This window comes from Oenanthe melanoleuca, chromosome 2 (assembly GCF_029582105.1).
Source record: "Oenanthe melanoleuca isolate GR-GAL-2019-014 chromosome 2, OMel1.0, whole genome shotgun sequence".
Lineage (NCBI taxonomy): Eukaryota > Metazoa > Chordata > Aves > Passeriformes > Muscicapidae > Oenanthe > Oenanthe melanoleuca.
The window spans coordinates 50,800,623-50,821,929 of NC_079335.1; the positions used below are offsets into that span (position 1 = coordinate 50,800,623).

General features: G+C 40.7%; 1 protein-coding gene across 1 annotated transcript in view; it reads left to right on the forward strand.

Annotated features, from left to right (window-relative positions):
- RAB31 (RAB31, member RAS oncogene family) overlaps positions 1-21,307 on the forward strand; it is a 60,316-nt gene that overhangs the window by 17,377 nt on the left and 21,632 nt on the right. Inside the window, exons 2-3 of the mRNA XM_056483340.1 lie at positions 9,183-9,262; positions 11,390-11,471. Of these exons, the coding sequence (XP_056339315.1) occupies positions 9,183-9,262; positions 11,390-11,471 (162 nt within the window). The remainder of the gene's footprint in view (positions 1-9,182; positions 9,263-11,389; positions 11,472-21,307) is intronic.

Sequence of the window (21,307 nt, forward strand, 5' to 3'; positions counted from 1 at the left end):
CAGAGATTCCCCTGGTGCAGAACATGGTGGGGCAGCTGTGCCCCTGCCCATGGAGGTCCATGGTGGAGCAGAGGTCCTGCAGCCCGTGGAGGGGACCATTTTGGAAAAGGTGGATGCCTGAAGGAAGCTGTGACCACATGGAAAATCTGTGTAGGAGCAGGCTCCTGCCAGGACGTGTGGACCCATGAAAAGAGGAGCCCACACTGGAATAACTTTGTTGGCCCAACTTGTGGCTTCATGGAGGACCCACACTGGATCTGTGCCTGAAGGACTGCACTCCTAGGAAGAGACTGTGCTGGAGCAGCTGGTGAAGAACTGCACTCCATGGGAAAGATTCACATGTGAGGAGTCTTCCCTCTGCGGAGGAATGAGAGGCAGAGACAATGCTCTGGTGAGGAGCAGGTAGATAAACTGGGAGTAAAGTTAAGCTCAGGAAGAAGGGAAGGGTGTGGGGAAGGTGTTTTAAGATTTAATTTTTATTTTTCATCATCCTACTTTGATTGGCAATAAATTAAATTAATTTCTCCATTTCAAGTCTATTTTGCCCATGACAGTAGTTGGTGAATGATCTCTCCCTGTCCTTATTTCAACCCTCAGGTTTTTGTTATATTTTTTCTCCCCTGCCTAGCTGAGGAGGAGAGTGATAGGATGGCTTTGGTGGGTACCTGGTTTCCAGGCACTATCAGCCCACCACAGGAGGCCAGATACATTAAGCCCTGACTGGTAAATGTTTTTCTGTTTTAAAACAGCCACTAGAAATATACGGGTGGTATTGAAGATGCATACAAATACCAAACAAATAAACTCAGTGCTTGGCTATCTCTAAAGCACTTAAATAGCTCTTTGTTACTGTACTGTCTGAATGCTTTACAACTATCACTGTTTTACAGCCCCATAATGCTGTTGCAAGGTAAAATCAAGTAACTATTTTCATATAACAGCTAGTGAGATGAGAACGATAGAGCCAAGGATTCCTGTGCCAAATGCAGTCCTTGCAGTCCTAGGAGGAAGGATTGCATTCTGATATAACAGGACTGACCTGATTGTGGGTAGAACAAGTGCTGCACTTTTACGTGTAGAGGGAATTAATATAATTCTAATGTGCTCCAGAGGAAAAAGTCTGATTCTGTAGCTAATTTGTTTTCTGCAACAGCAATGATGCAATTAGAAATGATGTGTAGGATTTTTTACTGTGTGGGACTTGGCATAGGTCATCCTAACTTGGTGGGAATAATGTACTGACTGACTTAAAAGATACCTTTACTACCATGTATTATGAGTTTAAAGAAGGGAATGCAACAAAGGGAAATGCAAATAGGGGTGTTTGTGTAAAGTTCACACAGGAACAGATGACCAGAAGAACTGTGGTGGTTCCTACTGAAGTGAGACACTGCAGAATCCAGCCAGGGTAAACCCACGAGAGAAGGCCAGTGGTGGCCATCCTCCCTCACAAAACAGTTTCAGTGACATCCGTGTGTTTGTGCTGGGATCATGGGCAGCTGGGTTCCAATATTCAATGTGAGATTTGTTCATTTGGCAAGTACCCTTCACTCAGAAAAGTGCATGATAGCAAAATGACACTTCTGGGAGCCAGCTCTGGTCCTAGTTCTTCCCTTTCAAAAATTTACTTTGCAGATGAGTATCCCACAAATCTTTGCAGAAATTCCGTGAAGATCACTGCTGGTATAAAGCCACAAAATTTTAGTTTGGAATTCACAGAAATCATTAGTGTCCTGAATGAGATATTTATATTTTCACTGCAGGCTTCAGAGCATCTGTGCCTGCATCCCTTTTGTTCAGGCTGAAGCCTCATTCAGTGTTGTGTTGGTGAAGCAGCTGAGAGCCAGTGTGTCAGTTTGAACTGCTCTTGCATTTTCATCTGTGCAGTTATACAGTGATAGCTTTGCTCACTTGATACATCTTGCAGATGGAAAAACTGAATAAAGGCGGGAAGCTTTTTGCACTTCTTCCTAAACACCACTCTGCAGTGCATGGCTTCATTTTCCCTGGGACAAGCCTGACACTTGGCAGATTCAATTCAGTCCCAGGGGTGTCTCTGAACCTCGGTCTCCTGCAAGGTATTTCTCCTTTTAGCAGTGTTTTCGGACAACTGAAAGTGATACCCGAACACAGGGACGGGCAAAGGATGTGTTTGAGGTTAGCAAAAAGTTTATTGGGTAGAGTAATTCTTGGATTAAAATACTGCCCTTGGAAACTGCAATCAGGAATCTGTTGTGCATAACTCTTCCTTGTATGTTCATACAGTTGATAAAAATCCAAAGGCAGTTTCAGATGCTCTTCAAGCTGCCTGTCACAGCCTTCCAGAGCAGCTGTAACTGGATTAAGTTAGACATGGAAAGTATTGCAACGCTACCTGCATTTGATCATCTGAGTAATGATTAAAATGTTAAAGGCAGGCATAGAGGGCTAAAGCAGGCTGCAAATTGCAAAGCATTAATTTATTTTTCAGCTTGTTGCTTTTTTACCTCCACTGGAATTTAAAAGACAGCCATAATCCTGTACTCAGCCTTACCACGTCACGTGCTTTTGGGTTAAGAACTGGCAGCTCTGAGAGGTTGGGTATCTCAGTGCTGCATGCCAGACCTTGCCCAAGGAGTGACATTCCTCCTGAACACCAGGCTTGACCAGAGCTGAGCTTACATTTCTGCTAAAGCCCAGCGATACTTTACAGCACAGGCCTTGCAATTTGTTTGATGATAGCTAATGAAATGCAAACCATTTAGCAGCTCTGAGATGCGATTACACTGCTGTGAATTTTCAGATTCCATCAAAGTCCTGCTGAGGGTAATGGGAATGGGCCAGGGTGATTCAACTGTAAATCAAGAACGAAAGCGTGGCCAATTCTGACAGTGGAAAGAAGAGCTGTTTAAATGTGCAGAAGCTGATTTGCCAAGTCAAAACCAGCTGCGCTTTACAGAGCTACTGGAATGAATGGTCTCTCTGCATTTGTATTTTTTTTTCTGTGACTCACTGATTATTTTTCTTCCCCTAAAGTTTAAATTCTCTCTTTCTACCTCAGGTTTGCCTGGCCAGGTGGGAAGTTTTTCAGTGCCTGTGTTTGGTATGTAAAATACCAAATGCATTCATAATAAAGGACAGTTTTCTCCTTTTTGCTAACTTCATACCAATTCAAGCGTTTTCATCTGTACATCTTTAATACTTCAACAGTGAAAGCTCTACTCTGAGCAAGACAAGGACCTCTCCTTCCTCTCTGCACTAGCACTGGCAGGAATCAAATCAGTGTTACAAAAAGTGGAATTTAACTTGGGAAATCTTGAGCATAAACTGGCTCCTTTGTTATTTTTCAGTTAGGGATGAATCAGCCAAGAGTGTCCGGTGGTGTGAATATGTAACAGGGACAGGGAGCCAGGAATTGTTGCTTCTCTTAACAATGAGGAGCAGCCAGCTTCCTCTCTGAGCAGATCTTTTTCCAGGAGAGTAGGACAGCTTTTTCATTGCACCTCAGTTCTGTGTTTCATTAAGCCTTTTTTTTTTTTTTTTTTTTTTTTTTTTTTTTTTTTTTTTTTTTTTTTGTCTGAAAGAAGACACAAGGTGGTATTACCTCACTGGAGGGTTCACTGAGAGGATTGTTAGATACAAATTCGACCACAAATGTTTCTGGTGCATGCACTTAATTGCACTTCTTGATGTTAACCTGTCTGGAGAAAGCTTCAAAGCAGCTTGCTGGTAGGCTTTGGTACTGCTCTCTGGCTGAAACTCTGAGTTCCATCAATGTGAGCAGGTTTGTAATTCCAGCTCTATGCCTGATGAAAAAGCTTTGCCACAGAGACTTCCTGGAGGTTACACTAAATTAACCCTGGCTGCAAATGTCATGCTCTTTTTCTCTTGATCAGGGATCCTCAGAGGAAAGGTTCAGCCACCAAATGCTTGTGGTTCCTTTGCTCAAGTTAGGTTGGTTGGCAGCTCAGCTTTTGGGGAGCTTGGCACAAATGGGCTCTGAGGAGCAGATACATTCCTGCTGTGAGGTGGGGGAAAGTCCTGCTGAGTTTGACAGAAGCCACATGTGCTGTGGGATCAGCTTCTGGCTTGTGGGAAAGGATAAAGACTTGTCAGGTCCAAATGTTTCTCATATTATTACTGAAATAACATCTTCTTTGCCTGTGGATTTTTGAGCACTTACTGTTAGGTTGCTAGGGCTCATTCTTCTTCTGATCTGTAAGACTGACTCATGTCCGAACCCAGTCAGGTTTAATGAGACCTGTCTGTGGCTGATGTCTCAGTGACTGTTGTGAGGAATGTTTTGAAGGGACAGGCATTTTTATTTTTTAAACATTTTTAAAAATTCAGATTGTAAATTTGATTAAATCCTGGCTTTGTCCAAGCTGATGAGAAAACTTCCTTCCCAAAGGAGCTGTGTGTGGGGTTCCTGTTTATATAGAGGTCAGTTCTCCATTGCTTCTTAATGCAGATTTTTGTGGTGCCTGTCTCCAGGGTGTCTCAACCTTCCTTTAAAGCTGAAATGGGAAGTTAGTCATGAGATCTGTGGTGGTTACAGGCCAGATGTTAGGTTTTTTTCCTTACTTTGCAAGTGGAAGGACAGAAGGCAGTTTCTTCAGTGTGTTCATTCTTAGGGCGTCATTTCCTTGTGTGAAGTGCTGTCTAGTGCTCTTGTTTTGTTTGTATTTTCAAAATCATGGAGTCATAAAGGATTTTTGTATGGTTTAACTAATTTTACACATACTTAGGAAGCCCTTTATGTTAACATAGCAGAGAAAGACTCTGCATAGTTGAGACTAAAAAAGCTCTTGCAGCAGTGTGCATGATTATAGGGCTGCTGTTTAGTCATGAGTCATGATATGTGTGGATTTTGTTGTGAATCCAACATGTATTCCATTTCAGATTAAAAAAAAATTACATGAAGAGATTAGTTTGCTCAGCACAATAGGGCTTGGCCCTGAATCTGTTAAAAGCTGTTGTAATATCAAGGCTACAGACTAACACCCTAATCAGGGATATGTTTACAGGGTGCTATAGCTCCCTCCAATTTGGAAAAGTGCTTGGAGGACCAGACCCTATGTGCAAAGAGATAAACAAGACATCCAGATTTAAATTAAATAAATAAATTTTTCTGCATTAGCTTTTTTTGTTGGCATAAATGTGTTTGGAACAACAGACAGAGGAATATACCAAATGCTATTTGTAATGGGAAAATGGTTTTCTTTTTTAAGATATTGCTCATATTTTTTTCTGCCTTACTTTTTTTAATCTCCCTTAAGCTGCTGCAAATCAGCCAGACGAAGTCAGCAGCCTCAGTCGTTGTTTGCCTGCAAATGCGTTGCCAGAATCCTGTAATGCTGCTAGCTTGAAATACAGTCTCATCTCCTTTACTGTAATGAGAGCTGAGGAGAGCCAAGTGGGGTGGTTCCCTGGGAGCAGGAGTGTAGGTGGAAGCACACACTGTTTCTGTGGCATTCTGCTCTCCATTTCACTTAAAATCCTCACACCTAAATCTGCTGGTAAGGGATTTTGGAAGAGCAGAGAATGTATGTTCTGGGGTTCAAGGGTAAAAATCTGTAATTAGTGATGCTTGTGTTGGTTTCTTCTATTTATCAGAAACATCTGATACAGTTTCAGATTTTTGAATCAGTTTTTCTGACGGGGAGATTCTGAAGTTGTAGCTACTTATTCTGGCAAACTAATAGTGGCTCACTTGTGAATTACATTACTGCCTCTTTCCTTCCTCCCTACCCCACCCACTTTGCTTATCTTGCTACAATGTGGTTTATAACTGATATTTTGTAAGTGTGCTGGGAGGCTTACGAAGAAGAGAAGGAATAAAAGGAAACCTGTAGTTGGCTCCTTGCATGATTCGTGAACACCTTGATTTGCAATAATTCGTTTATATTTATTAGTTTCTTGACACTTCTTTCCTGGATTGGTTTGCTCTTGATCGTGATGAGTTAATGACAAGGCTGAAGCCCTTGGATTTCCTGTGAATGAGGATTTTTTCCTGAAGAATTGCAGGGATCTGTTCTTGAAGTGCAACATAACTCCTGAGGGCACGTTCTCAGTTTCTGAAACTTGTCCAATCCACTCTGCTCAGTGCCACTGTGACCTTTTCCATAAGCCAAGATGTTATACCTTCATGTGTGTTTGATGTTATATCTACACAACATTAGTAAAACAAAACACAAGAACAGATTAGAGAGTGTAATAGCAGAACTTTGAGAATTGGAAAAATAAATCTTCTGTATGTCTGAATGTTACCCAGACGTGTGGCTTGATAAATCTGCTATAATCCTTTGAAGAAAAAAGAACAAAACAAAGGAGATCATCCCCATCAGAGGTTAGAAAAATAGGTTTATGTAGAGAAAGACCATATAGTAAAGTATAAAGCAGATGGTTGCAGGAAAGATTTATACAGCCTTAGCAAGGAGGTTTAATTCTCATGCATTGCTGAGAAGCAAATGCTTTTCTACTTCTTTGAAGCAACAACTCTGCTTTTCTTGTCTTATGAAAGATGGCTCCCTGTTGTCAGTAGAAGTTAAGGTCTCATTAGCTGTTTTCAAGTTTTTGTATAATGTTCATATACCATTATTTGCTTTGCTTTCAGGTGAATGTCTTGATTGATGGCTGTCAGTACAGTTTTTAGTAACGTGGACTGGGCACTGTCTGAGTAGTTTTAAATCCCGTGATGGAATGATAATCACTGCCTTAAGTAGGGAACTTTTCTGTTTTACTTCCTTCCCCTCTGTGCTCTAATTATACTCTGGTAGATGGCGGTTTGCATCCTCCAGGCAACAAAAGGGAAGCTGAGAGTGCTTGTTTCAACTGAACCCCCCTGTGCAATAAATTGCCTGGCTCCTGGAAAGCACCAGCCACTGGCTGCAGCAGTTCTCGTCCTAGAAACAGGTTCACTTGTGGTCCAAGTCCATTGGTTTCACTCCAGTTACTCCAGGGGGATATTTAACCCTCTTGGTAGTGCAGGCAATCCTAGGAGCAAGGTGTGAGAATGCCTTTATGCTTCTGGAGGGATGTTGGTGTGCCTAGCATGTGCTAAAGTTTAACTGTGCTCATTGTGGGATGTGAAAGCAATAGAAACTTTGAAAGGTCCTTTTAATGTTATCATGAAATATTAGTAAGAGCCACAAACTGAAAGATGAAGAGGTTCCAGGAAAATGAGCTAAGCTTTAATCCATGCTTGTGGGTGTCACGTTCCTGCCAGAGAACCTGGCTCCTCTTGTAATTGCAGTTGCCATTCTGAGTGACCTGTCAGGGGAGCTGGAGGAACCAGATGAAACTGAAGCAGCATCAGGTCACCGGAGTCAATGTCTAGTTTCGAACTCAGTGGCAGAAACACTGTCCCCACAAGGGGGAAATGTAATTCCTTGCAACCAGTGGGTGGTAATTCTAGTTTCTCTACACCATTTAAAGTCTGGAAAAATAATTAAATCCTCAATTTCAGGGCAGAGGGTTTTTTTAATTTTATTTTTTTTTAGCATGTTCTGCTATCCTGGTGTAGTAATTATACAGCGATGTCCGCTGGAATCAATAATGAAGGCGAAATTTGGGAATAGTTACAGGATGTGTTACTGCTATTGATCAAAGGCTACAGGGCTGTTTTTAAACACTGCTCTTCTCTTTGATCTTTTTTTCCTATTGATTGAACAGAGTAGATGAACAACTGTCTGTGTAACATGAGCATTTATTATGGTTTTTAAGCTGACTAAGGACAGCTTTGAATTAAATATGAGAGTTTAAATGATGGTTTTCTAATAAATGCTGTCTATAAAGACTGGTGTGACAATACAGTTTCTTGTAAGCATGGTGAAAGGAAATGTAAATAGAGGCATTCTTTTTCCTTCTTACTCAAAAAGAAGATAACATTGCAAAATTACTTATAGGAGAGAAAAAAGTGCTATTTTTAGTATGTAGTTATGTGTGGGCAAAAGCTGTTCTTCTGTTTTTTTAATATATAGTTATGTGTGTCTTGCTGTTAACAAACCATATTGTCTTATCTTGGTATTTTTCAAGAGTGTTGTGTAGATTAAAATGTGGATATAAATGGGGCTACCAGATACAATCTGGTAGTTCTGCAATCACTTCAATGAAATTAATAGAAAACTTTCCATTGACTGTTTAATGAGTTAGATTGGACCCTGGGCTGTCATTGTTAATGTCTTGGAAAGGTCAGTATTGATTTCCTGGCATCCTTTTTGTCTCTAAGGAGGCTCTTTGCAATTCTATGGAAGACACAGCGATAATGTTATTCCTCCTCCTTGATAATTCCCTGTATAATTTAAGTTCTACCTACCATCCAAGGCTTTGGGCAAAAACAGGCAGACTGAAAAATGTTACATTTTAGGGAAGTTGTTTATATCTTAAATGCCTAAATGCCTAAATAATATTTCTGCATAATTTCAAGTTTTCTCCTGACCCTTCAGGTTATTTTGAATGTTATTCCAGTATTGTACAGCTGTTTTTCCCTACAGATTAGCTATGTTAAAGAAAAAAAAAAAAAAATTATTCCTGCAAATGGAATCAGCCTATTGTGTTGCAGTGTAGAGAGTGAGCTGTGTTGCCTTTAAAGTAATGCACTGCAGACCTCTAACATGGCATGCACAGGGAGAGCTGCACATTTCTGGGGATCCAGATCCTTGCATTCCTACCTTTTCAAAACCACCCAAAGCCTCTGCAGAGTTTCCACTAAGCAGGCTAGTTTGTCTTGCCATGAAAAGGTTATTTCCACTAAATCAGTGCTGTCAGAGTGCTAAAATGTTGTGTTATTAGTCTGTTTTGGAAGCTTGCTTGGGCTGGCTGTGCAGCAGGCCTGAATTAAATTGTTTCTCTGGCTCTGCTGTGTTGGAAAGCATGGGGTTTGCTTGTACAAGTGAATGGCTATGCTGGATGGACTGCATTCCTTGCAGCAGGAATTTAAAATCCACCCAATAAAATAGAGGGCTTGGAGAGAAGGGAGTCCTAGGAAGTGGGCCAGGGAGATTCCCTCACAAGGCTGATGTTTGAGAAGGATAAGGTGTATCCTCACTTTTCTTCTGAAATGTGTGATGTGCTCTGCTTGCCACAGGACAAGAAGAAAGAGTCAAATATTAATTCCTGTAAATTAATCAAGTGAGGTATTGACACCTAGGTCTCCTGGATGTGACTTCATGACTCACTGTCATGGTTTCTTTGATTTTCAGGATACTGGGGTTGGGAAATCGAGCATCGTTTGTCGATTTGTCCAGGACCACTTTGATCATAATATTAGTCCTACTATTGGGTAAGTACCACACATAATATCACTTTGGTTTTCACTGGTCAGTGAGGTTTCAAATCTGACCCTTGAATGATTTAAGTCCTAAGGTCCTACAGCCAAAACAGTTTAAAGTGGGAAGCTCTCGACAAGACAAAACTGAAACCCCACAACCCAAGAGGCTGTGAACTGCACAATGGTCAGGTCATCCCATAGCTGAGTAATGGCAGAAAGACCCTTAAAATACTTCTGTTGAGTGTCCTGGTAGGCTGGGCTGGAACATGGACAGTGTCTGTTTCCCCATACAGATGTGCTTTTGTCTAAATTTAGGATGTGTCACATTGTCCTTTCTTAAAATAGGAACAATGCAATTTTATTTAAGTATAATTAATTTATATAGCTTCTTTAAAAACTACTAAGCTGCCGTGTATTCGACCATCAGAATCCTAATAGTCCTGGAGCAGATTTTAATTCAGATTTCTTTTTTCTTTAACATATTAGGAACAGATCTTCCAAGTCTAGTGTGACCTGGAAAATTTTTCAAGTTATCTTTTGGGAAAGATCTCTTATGGGAAAGGAAACTACTATGGAATGTACAGAAAGGAGTAATTTGGGGGGGAAAGGGCTGACCTGGCATGTGTGTCTGAGGTGTTTTAAGTCACCTGTGAAGGATTGGTGTTGATTGTTGTTCAGAGGGTTGGACAGTACCTTCTGTACCTCTGCCTTTCAGTGCATGGAGGAATCTCAGCTGGAAGCTGCACGTATAAGTTCCAGGAGAATTTTGGATTCCTGAATGAGATGAATAGAGAAAAATGAACAGAGAGAAAGGAAGCATGTCATGAATAAAATTACTGGCTGAAGGCCACTTGTTTGCAGTGAAAGAATTGATGGCAACTTGAGTGTTGTTTGTTTTTTTTACTTCTAAACCGTTAGCAGCCTTTTTCCCCAAGTAGTTGTTGCTAAGTAAATGCCTTCTGCTCAGTTTGGAAAAAAATTTTCCTCTGTTATCATAATTATGAAAACTAAAGGGATTTTTTTTCCATTGGGAGATTAAAACGGGAAGGCTAGCTTCACACGGGTGGTATTATTTGTCTGCACAGATAAGGGTTGTTTCCTTCCAAATTATTCAACTATTTAAAATATATAATCCTTGCAATCAACAGCAGCCACTGTGGATCTATAAAGTTCCCATTTTTGAAGATGTGAAATGTTGCTTATTGGTTTGAGAAGGATAGTGACAACTGAGAGAACCCACCCTGAAAACAACCAAAGAAATGCTGCCCTTTTTTTTTTCTTTATTTAGTATTTTCATAAGCAATGCAGCATTGTTAAATTCAAGCAATTTGCAGATGGCTATAGAGGAGAACTCTGGTATATCATTCTCAGGAAATGTTTTGTTCAGTCATATGTCATCTGATGTCGTTTGGTGCTTTCGTAACAACCGTGCATTGTATCAAATGCATCTTTATGAGCCAGGAAAAATGTTACCACAAAAAAAATGGTTCAGCAGTGCCCAGATAGGATGGGGAAAATAGAAATCTGCCAGAGTTTGGCAGTCTCTCCTACCAGCTTTCAAACAAACTGCTGTAATACAGAAAAAGCCTACAAATTTGTAAATTCCTTTCCTGAAAGAAAAAAACTTTGAAAATATAGACCTATCTCATTTCCTATGGAAAATAAAAGAAACTACAAAAACTTTGTCCTCCCAGTTGAATGGGAAAACAATTTTTTGGCATTTGTTTACCATGTGCACTCCAGCAGGTGGCTTTTCTGTTCCCTAGTGATCCAGTCTCATATGTTAAAGTGAAAAGTGGCACATGATATTGTCTGTTACCTCTTTCTCAAGTCTGAATAACCAAGAAGATGGAGCTAACAAGCAGCAGAAGCCACATGTGAATGGCAGGAGCATTTGTGTTCCTGGACCCATGGACAAATGCCCTCTGAACTTCAGAGGCTTTGCCCTTCTTTTAAAAAAATACATCTATAGGTAACATATGTGCTATCTGAGAAAAGGGAGACTTCTATGGGTATTTTATCAAGATTTTAGAGTTTTCCCCAAATGATGTCTAGTCCAGCAGAACTCACTAAGGTCTACAGGTTACACATTCAGAGTGTCAGTTATGTTACAAATTTCTCTTTCTTCCTTATCTTCAGGGCATCCTTCATGACTAAAACTGTGCCATGTGGGAATGAGCTTCATAAATTTCTAATCTGGGACACAGCTGGTCAGGAACGGGTGAGTATTAGTTTGCAGAATGCTTTTATTATCCTGGTCTCTCTTAATGTGTTGATGTACTTTTTCCTAAACTTTTCATCATCAGACGACTTTGTAAGTATCAACCTCCTGAATCTTAGCAAGGCTTTGCAATGCAGGTGGTCAGCAGGCACCAAGTATGTAGGTTCCCTTTCCACAGATGGAGAAAATGCAGAGACAGGCTGGCCATACCACTTGCCTAAAAAACCCAAACCATGCTGTGAATTGTCAGTGATCTTCCCCAAGACAGCTTAAGCAGTGCCCCAGCAACATCAGTTCCCCTCTGGTTTCATCAGGTGTATGCTGGCAGCTCTCATTGGCACTGGAAAGGCTTTGACTTGCAGCCCATGAGCTGGGGAAGGTCTGAACTTAGGTGGTGACTCTGGGGCTGTCTTGGATTGGGACAGTGAATATGGGCATGGCTTGTGTCTGCTGTTATTTTTTAGGAAATTAGCACTGGAAATTTGGGTTTTGGTCTTCATTTTTTTCAAGCAAATTGCTCAGATCAAGCAGCTTTTCCTTTGACTTACAAAAAAAAAAAAAAAAAAAAAAAAAAAAGATGGGGCCATAGTGTGTTTTTGGGCATTAGTTCATCTTGACTGTATATAAGTCTGGTTGATAATTTTTTTTCTTTTAATAGCCTCAGTGTCAGTAGTATTCAGTAACAGACTGTAGAGCTGTGGGTTTCTCTTACTATATGCCCACATTTGTCTTCAGAAATATGAAAGAAATGGAAAAACCTATGCACACTTCTAGTACATCTTCAAACTTGTGAAATGGCACAAGTGTCTCTTCATAGGAAATTGTAGCTATGCTCATGTTAGGTTTGAATAAAATGAGATGCTTATACAGACTGGGATGTCAGTCCTGACACATCCTACTATATTCTCCATACCTTGTGTGTGTATTGTGGGCAAAGATTTTTGCTCTTAATTGTAGGAAATGCTTGTGCTTTTATCTACAATGCACAGCGTGAGGTAAAGTGATTCTGATGATATCTGTTGGCTCATAATAATTCAGTAAATTATTTATCATGGGAAAATGGGCCTTGAAAAACATATTTGTAGCCTAATTCCTTCCCTTGAATCTTGTTTGTTCCATTTCTTTATGGTCTAGAGCTGATAACTGGCTAAGTTCAGTTTTCTTTCCCGTGGTTTCAGCTGCCTTGCTTATTCTCTCTTTTCCCTCCACTGCCCTGCTCTCCTTGCTTTTTCTTTTTCTTTTAGCACTTTACACACAAAAGTCAGTTGGATTAATGCTTATATCAAAATTTAACTCTTTTCCTACATAGTCTAAGGACTCTCAAAGCCCCTTAAAAGTAGGTAAGTAGTAATATTCATATTTACTGAAACAAATGAGGCCTCTTTTGAGACAGGAAATCTGACTGAGCTCTGACTCTTGGACACAAAATCCATCCTTCCCAATTAGTCCCTTGTGTTTCCTCTAAATTTTTTTTATTGCTCATCATTTTTCAAACATCTGCTTTCCTTTTTATTTTTGTGTGTGTGTGTGAAACTGTGGTGAGGAGTGAGCACCACAAACTTTGTTAGATTGCTTAGAATTTATTACAGATAAGAAATGTTAAAGGTTTTCATTAATCACATTAGTAATCACAAATTAGTCCAGGGACCATTTTTTTGTTTTGTTTGCACAGTGTATTCCCAATCCTTCACTAGGACTAGAGAAATGTAGTGCTATAGTAAACAAAGTTCATTGGTGTTGAGTGCAAGCTATAGAGACAGGCAAGTTTCCCAAGGTGAAGTCCATACTGGTGCAGGTCCTTCTCTGTCCTAGAAGATTCCTGTTTTATATTACAGCTGAACACATAATGCTTCTCAGTGTCTTACTCACTTTAATCAGAGGTTTTTGCATGCTTTGTTTTGTGCTGCTCCTTCTGATCTGCTATTCAAGAACAAAGGTCTCCCCCCCATTAAGTCTTTTCTAATTATCCTCTAAACAACAATGATGACCCAACATTTCCAGCCTATCCCATCCTCTGGGCCTATTGCTGTTTTCACACTGTACTAATAAATGTCTTGTGAGTGTTGTTTCTGCTTTGAGAATTGTCCTTCCCTTGTTGTTTTCAATTTTTGTAGAGGCTTTGTGTTCACTGCTGAAGGCTGGCAGTTCTGTAGTGCTGAGAGCAGTGTTTAGGAGTTCCTTTCAACATAGCCTTCGTTTGGCTTTGCTCTCCTGAATAAATCCAAGGCCAAGCATAGGCTTGTGCTTATTGTGCAGTTGGGGTGCCCTGTGCTTCCCCAGCTGTGCCAGCTGTGTCTGTGTGCTGATGTCGAGCCTTCACAGCAGAAGAGCCCTGGCTGAGATTTAACTAAGCCTCACTTATGCCATGAAAGTTAAGCTCAAACCTTTGCCATGGTAGAGTGGGCAGGTAGAAATAACAGTGGTGGCACTTCCTTGGTCCTTGTTCATGAGTTTGTCCTTTTTAATGAGTTTTCACTTCCCTGTTCATGATTTTCTCTGGGAAACTGCTAGCTGGGAGTCAGTGCTGCAGAGTGACAATAATGCAGCAGAAAATGGAGATTAAAAGCTTTTCTATCATATCCCTGGTGAGGGTGAATGCTGAGTGTGCTTCTTAGGAGGAGACCCTGGAGAGGGGTATGTGGCTTGTGGTGAAAAACTCACATAGTACACGATTACAAAAGGAGAGAGAGCTTCTTAATCCTTTTATCTTGTTTTTTTTCTTTCCCTTTTTCTTGACTAGAAAGAAACAAGCTGGCAGCACACTTCACAAAATCCCCCAATCTTACTGTGCTTGAGTACTGGTCTCTGTGGACCTGGTTGCTTTGTGTTGGCGTGCTGTCTAACAAATTTGCTTTATTTTTTTCGTCACAGTCTCTTTCTCTCCACACCAGTATTTCCCAAATGTCGCTTTTCCCTCTCCTATCTCACGTTTTCCCCATTAGCTTTGAATTGTTGCTGCAGACCCTGGGACTTACATGCCTGACAATTATGTTGTTATTAGCAAAGATTCCCTCCCCTAAGAAGAGTCTCCTCACAAGTTAGTTAATGATGTTTTTATTAGCATATATTTTGGTTCATGGTGCCCTAAGTAGCTTTTAATTACAATGTTTAGTTTGAATACCTTGGGTGGCTGCCAGCTTTCCATTTTGCCAGCTGAGGAATATTGTAGCAAACAGGGAGTCTGAGGGCCATGTTTCTATGGAAGGAGAATTTATCTCTGTCCTTTTTAAATTTACTGTGTTGAACTCTGGGGTTTTTAATTTTGTTTAATAGAAGGGGCCTCAATTACTTGAACCCAGTTTAAAACTCGATAGGAATTATCCTGAGCTGTGAGCTTTTTCTTTTTTTTTGTTTTTTAACCTTCTCCATTTCCAGGAAAAGACTGACTGATGACATGTCCACAGCTCTTTATAGCTCCCTCTTTTCTGAGTGGCAGTAGTTGTCCTGGTGATTCAGAGACAGTGTCACAACACCATCTATCAATGACTGGAATTATTTCTGTGGGCGAAACACAGCCTGAATTTTGCTCTGTGGTGTCATAAGTGTTGCTCTGATGGTCTCCCACAGCTCAGTCAGAGTGGGGGTGGTTCATTTTGTGTGGTGTGAGGACCTCTTGCACACTGCAAATGTTGACAGGTGACTTAGCAGTGTGTGAGAGCACAATTAGAGCATTAAAGCTAGCAAGCAAATATGTTATTTTTATTATTTTCAGAGTGAGCATAAAGCACAGCAAATCATTTAAGGGATGCATTTGAATGTGTTTTTTCTTAAGCAAGCTTGCAGCACTTGCAGCTTGATGGTGAGTCATGGTTTTGGTGTGGTGTCCTCTGCATCCTTTGTTTAACAACTGCCACCTTCAAAAGAGCTAAGCACAGGTCACTTCTGTGATGTTGCAAAAGTTTGTTTTCTGCCTATTTAAAATACCTTTAAAAATTTAACCTAAAATGTTGAGATTTTTCCTTCTTCAGTTGAAGAATTCTTAGACATTGGAAAATATGCTCATATATGTATGTATATATGATCTTCAATTTAACTAGCAAAAAAATACCTGTAGATCAGAGACATATAGATCTTTCCTGATTTGCTTAGCTCACGAATCCTGAGAACTGGAATTTCAGCCTTCAGTCATGTAAGGAAAACTACTCAAGGTTTTAAAATGCTAAATGATATCTGAAAGTGGCTTTCATGCATAAGATTTTTCCCATTTGCTCTTTGCCAGCTGAGAATGTCAGGAATTTTGTATCCCTCCCTGTTTGAGAAGCTTGTGTGCCAGGATAATCTGTTTAATGCTTTTGAATTTTGCCTTTGCTTCTCTCTGCACCACCACAGTTTTCTGTTTGTTGGCAGCCACTGCCTTGAAGGTGGCAGGAGTGGGGCATAAAACTGCCCAGACTTGGGCAAGTGTACTTTAGGTGATTTTTGGGACAGGACTGAAGGGGTTTTGTGGGAATGGCCTGGCAGGAAGGGCCAAGGGCAGGAGAAACAGGACACCCAAAATCACCTGTAGAGGTGTGGGAATAGCCTGCTATATGTTTAAGATAAGAGTCCAGAATGTGTGAGTGTGCATAATAGGAAAGGGAAGGAAGTTGCAGAGCTATGATGCTGCCCACACATGTCAGCAAGCAACTGATCCAGAGGCTGTGGCTGTCCCTGCCATTAGTGCCACCCAGAAAAAGAGTAAGGGTAAGGATCTCTGACCTTGAGAGAAATGAAGTGGTCTGGTCTTGGCCACTCAGATCGACATATGTTGTCAGAGAGCAGCTTCATAGGAAAGGGAATGAAATTTAGTCAAATTATCACAGCTGTCAGGAAGCAAATCTTATGCTGCTGTGCACCTGCAGGTGCCTGAGAAGGCACTGTGTAGGAAAATTGTAGCTGAATTCAAAATGTGTAGCACTTGCTGAGCACTAGTGTGGTTCTGCTCAGTTTGTGCACCCTTATTCTTTCCAGCTGTGCTTATGGGCAGGATTATAATCCTTTTGCACTAAGAGCAGGTGATGTTCTTTACAGTCTAGAGTAATAAAAGCAACCAAATACAGGAGGTAGGTGGTGGTTGTAGTTGTTGGTTTTGCTCTTTTGCCTCTTGACTGTGGAGTTGGGAAGAGGCAGCCCTGCTGTGGCAGTATGCCAGTCCTAGGATATAGCACCACAGGATGGTGCAAAGAGCTGCTGACATGAATTAATGTTCCCTGGTGTGCCTGGCAGATTGAATGAATCCCAACTGTCTTCAGCAGCATTTGTCAGCCTGTATATAAACAAGCAGGAGTGGTAGTTTTTATTTCTGTTTCTAAATCAGCATTATGTTAGACAGGGTTAAGAGACTTCCACTACCACAGCTCAGGTATGACTTACACTGTGTTCCTTTGATTTCGGTTTTCTGTTCCAAGTATGATGTGACAGTTTTCCTTCTTCCCTATTCTTTAATGTTAGTAAATGTAAGGTAAGTGTTACCTGTGACCAAATATGCCCCTCCGTGATGGGATGCACAGGAAGCAGAAAGCAAACTACTACACTGCTTTTAAATAGGTGGTAAATTCCTTAGTGACTACTTGGTTTCCTCGTTCTGCCCTTTGCAAGGGCAAAGCTTGTGTTGACTTCATTGAGATGGCCAGATGAGGGGCTGCAGAATCCCAAAATACTCCTGGAATCAATGAGAGAAACTCTGGTTATGCTCAGCTGGCATTTGTACTATGTAAGACTGAATTTTCTGTCTGTACTATGGGGCTCTACAGCTGTAAAGGGTTGGGCAGGTTCTAGCTGGACCCTTGGGTTCTGCTTCCAGAAGAAATTTCATAACGCACGTGGCTTCACTTCTTTGCTTGATGTCAGAGATGATGAACCACAATTGCAAAGTGGATGTGCTGGCAGAGGAGTACAAGGAAGATGATGCTCTGAGCCCAGTCAGCATTGCACCAGGATTCAGGTGACTGTGTGTGTGGAGCACACTGTGTGTCCCTGAGGGGGAGAGTCCTGGAAATCTGCATGATTCTGGGTTATGGCATGTCTTTGGTAAAATAAGTTTCTTATTTATGTTTTGGGTGGTCCTTTCAGCCTGGCTGTTGGATTGGAAAATGTACCGTTGCAACCTGAGTGTTGATGGCACTGTGTGGATTAGCAACCTCGGCCTCATCAGTTGTTATCAACCTCTCCAAAACCAAAATGGGACTAATGAGCGAAGCAGTTGGTCAAATAGGCAAACTTTTTTTGGTGGACACTGAATGAGAGGCATGGGACTTCTAAATTCCCACAGTAGGTGACCTGCTAATGGTCGTTGACTCATTATACAGAGACAGGACATGTTCCCAGGGCTTAGAAGGTGGAAAGCAGCTGAGATGAAGTTTGGTAGTGTAAGTACCAAGGTTCTGTATTTTTTGCTCCTAACAAAAATATATGCTGTAAAGTTCTAGGTGAGTTCTAAAATTTTTTTGGGGGAGTGGAAACAGAGGAGAAAGGCCACCTCTGAATGGATTCACCAATTAAAGAATGATCATGTGAGTATAATGTAGACATGAGGAAAGTGTTAGGGGATGTGCAGTTAAGGCTGTTCAATGTGTATAATGCTGCATAGAAACCTGGTCACCAGCAGTCAGGAAAGATGAACTGAAGCAAGACCAGGCACAAGGAAAGGTGATTAGACCCTGATTTCTCCCTTTTTACATTATCTTCAGAGTAGAAGAGCCTGCTATAGCAAACTGGCAAAGTTAAATCTGCAAGCTTGTCCCTCTGTATTAATATTTCAGCTAAAGGTAAGCAGTGATCCCTAAATTTTACTAAGCCAAGGTGCAAGCAAATTACAAGTAATTTAGTAATTAGGAATTCAAAATGTTATTAATTGTCAAAGTAATATGATCCCTGTAGCAGTGTAATGAAAAAAGAAAACTAATTATTTTAGGCAGAACATTGATCAGCTTTTGAAAGGGACTAGGAGTGTGATTATTTGTGATGGTGGGAGCTGATGGGCATCTCTTTCTGGTCTGTGTTTTCTTGTTAGGCCAAGGGGGTGTGAGCTGCTGCTGGCTGCAGGAAGGGGTGACATCTGCGAGAGTGCTGTTCTCAGCTGCAGTTATGGAGGGGCTGAGTCCCTGGGAAGTTGGGGCTGTAACCTGAGTCTTGGTGTGGCAGAGCTGGGAGTGGCTGCCTGAGCATTTTTAGGTGGCCCTTCTCAAGTAGAGTTGTTCTTATGTCAAATCTCAAACTGCTTCTGTTTCTCCTAATTTTCTTGGGAATTACTGGTTACAGAAATTCTGAGCTATAAAATCAAGGTTATAGACACTGGCATTTATAATACAGAATGTAGTCCAGTGAGATTTTATTTTGTGAGCTGTTTTTTTCTGTGTCACTTGTTTTGGGCATCTGTCCCACATTTGGTCCTTGGCAGGTGAAAAACATGCAGATTAGTATTTTGTATCCCTTTAATTAATTTGGTGTGACTCTTTTTCCAATTAATTAGGCCAGAAAAATGTTCAAGAGGACTTTGCTTTTGGGCACTGATTTAAAAGAAAAATTAAAATAATTATTTGCATGATATTGGAAAATTCATGTTCATGAACTACATTTGTTAAGAGTCTATCATTAGTTCATGAAACTCATGCAGTTAAAATTTTTCAGCCTCTCTTGATTCATTCAGTGTTGCAAAAATGCTTTTCCTGTTTTCTTGTAGAAAACAGTGATTTCTTGTGACTGGGACATAGTGTATTGTCATGTTTGTTTGTTAGCCTGTAAGAGAATGACAAAGGGCATTTTTTTGTTCAGTTTGTTTGTTTTAAATTACTTTTATTTTTGCTTTCTGGCCGTAACACTGCAAATATTCTTCAGCTGTTAAGGGAAGTGTTCTTGTCAGCTGGTCAGAAGAAAAGGGAGAGAAATTCCCAAGAATTGATGTTGTAGGGGTTCTCAGTGTGCTTTCAAGGCCAGTCTTGAAGGAATTTGGAGTATGTGAGTTTAACTGCATGGCTCCTGTGAAGTGTGATTACTGTTATCTGAAAGCTCTTTGTAAATTCATGAATGCTGTGTAATCTAGATTAAAATGTGATCTGGATTAAGACCAAATCAGCGTGTGTGTGGTATGTAGGCTTTTTTCCTGGAGTTTACAGACTGGGGGCAGTGTGCATACACCATGAAAGGTCAGATGTACCCTCCACAGTTAAGGTTCCTGACTTTCAGGCTACTTCAGCACAACACTTATGTTGAGGAGAAGGTCTTGAAAGCTCTTGAAGATTGTCAGAGATAACTTCTAGTTGCAGGCATTTAGTAAACCAGCCAGGCAAGATGCCCTGCTAGACTACTTTGTGATTAGGAAGGACTTGGGGGATGTGGTAGCAGGTGAGATGCCTTGGCCACCTTGATCATGAAATAAGTAATGAGTCCAATGTTTTCTTTAGACCTCCTCTGCTGTTAACATACTTGAAAAAGCCCTTCTTGTTATCTGAAGTGATGCCTCAAGCTTGTCAGTATTTAAGAAGCATTTGGACAATGCCCTTAATGAGATGTTTTAACTCTTGGCCAGCCCTGAATTGATCAGGCTCTTGGTCTAAGTGATTGTTGTAGGTCCATTCTGAAACTGAAAATTTCTGTCGTAATTTGGGAGTCTAAAAATTCTGGAAACATTTATTGCGTTAAGAATGCAAGTAATAAAGCTACACACTGAAACCCCAGAAAGCACAGATCTACCCAGCTCCTTTGGGATCTTGGCTGATCCCATTTCTTCAGACCACACTTCTTGACTGATTCCTCTTTCTTTTCTCATCCTCTTTCCTGCTGTTTTCTCTTATTAATGAGCTCTCCCACCTGCCTCGCTCCCCAAAACACTTCAGCACTTGACCATCTGTCACTGCTGCTGTGCATCCATAGTGTTATAAAAGAAAGCGCCGACCTTGAGCTGCTGTGCGTGATCTGTGATAAATTGCTTACAAACTGGCAAGTGAGCCAGCACTGCAAATAAATTGCCTGATATGTTGCACGTGAAACAGCAAGAAATGTGGAGGCTGCTAAAAGTCTAAACGCTCAGTCAGTAGGCACAGTTTTGGGAAAAGGATATGTGCAGTAAATGTGGGTCCATGCATGTTTGCTGGGCAGCGAGGTTCAGATCCTGCCCTAATAATGTATTTGATTTAGGTGCTGACCTGCAGCTTAATATCCAGCTTTTGCACATAACTTCCCCCCAAAATCATAAAATGGCTATGTGAGCATACTGAGACTGAATGCATTTTCCAAGAAGGATTATTTTTGGTTTGATTGAGACGAAGCTTAGTTGAATCAGCAGAAAGACTTTTTTTACTTCCTTTCTCTAATTGTAATTGTAAGCTGAAATTCTAAATCAGCTGCTTATTCATTGGTAAATTATGAAAATTATGCTGTTCTTCAGTTTTTATAACAAACATGTTTATTTCTTGCATTTTTTCCTCAAATAATGTTTTCCTTGAAACAAAAAGCTGCATGAATCCATGTTTTTTGAAACATCTATCGTAGTATAGGATAGGTAAACAAGACAGGTGTTCAGATTTTTCTGAAAAGTTAATTTTATCCAAGTGTTTACAATGTTTAATAAAATTCAAACCCAAGCTGCATCCAGTCATTGCTTAGATCTATAAAGCAAGACTGTGCTTTGCCATGGGAAGGCATCCCTATGCCATCAGGTCAGGCTTTGAAGTGTAGGTGATTTTTCTGTCAAAACTTGTCCTCAGAGTCCATGCCCTGTAGTAGAAATGATGCATTGAACCAGTAAGTGCTTGTTTAGTAAATTTAGTGGGATGAAGTACTGCAGGAGATAAAGAAGGACTGGCTTCTTTGTGTTTAAAGTAAATGAGAGAGGGATGACCCCTGATAAGACCTGTTCT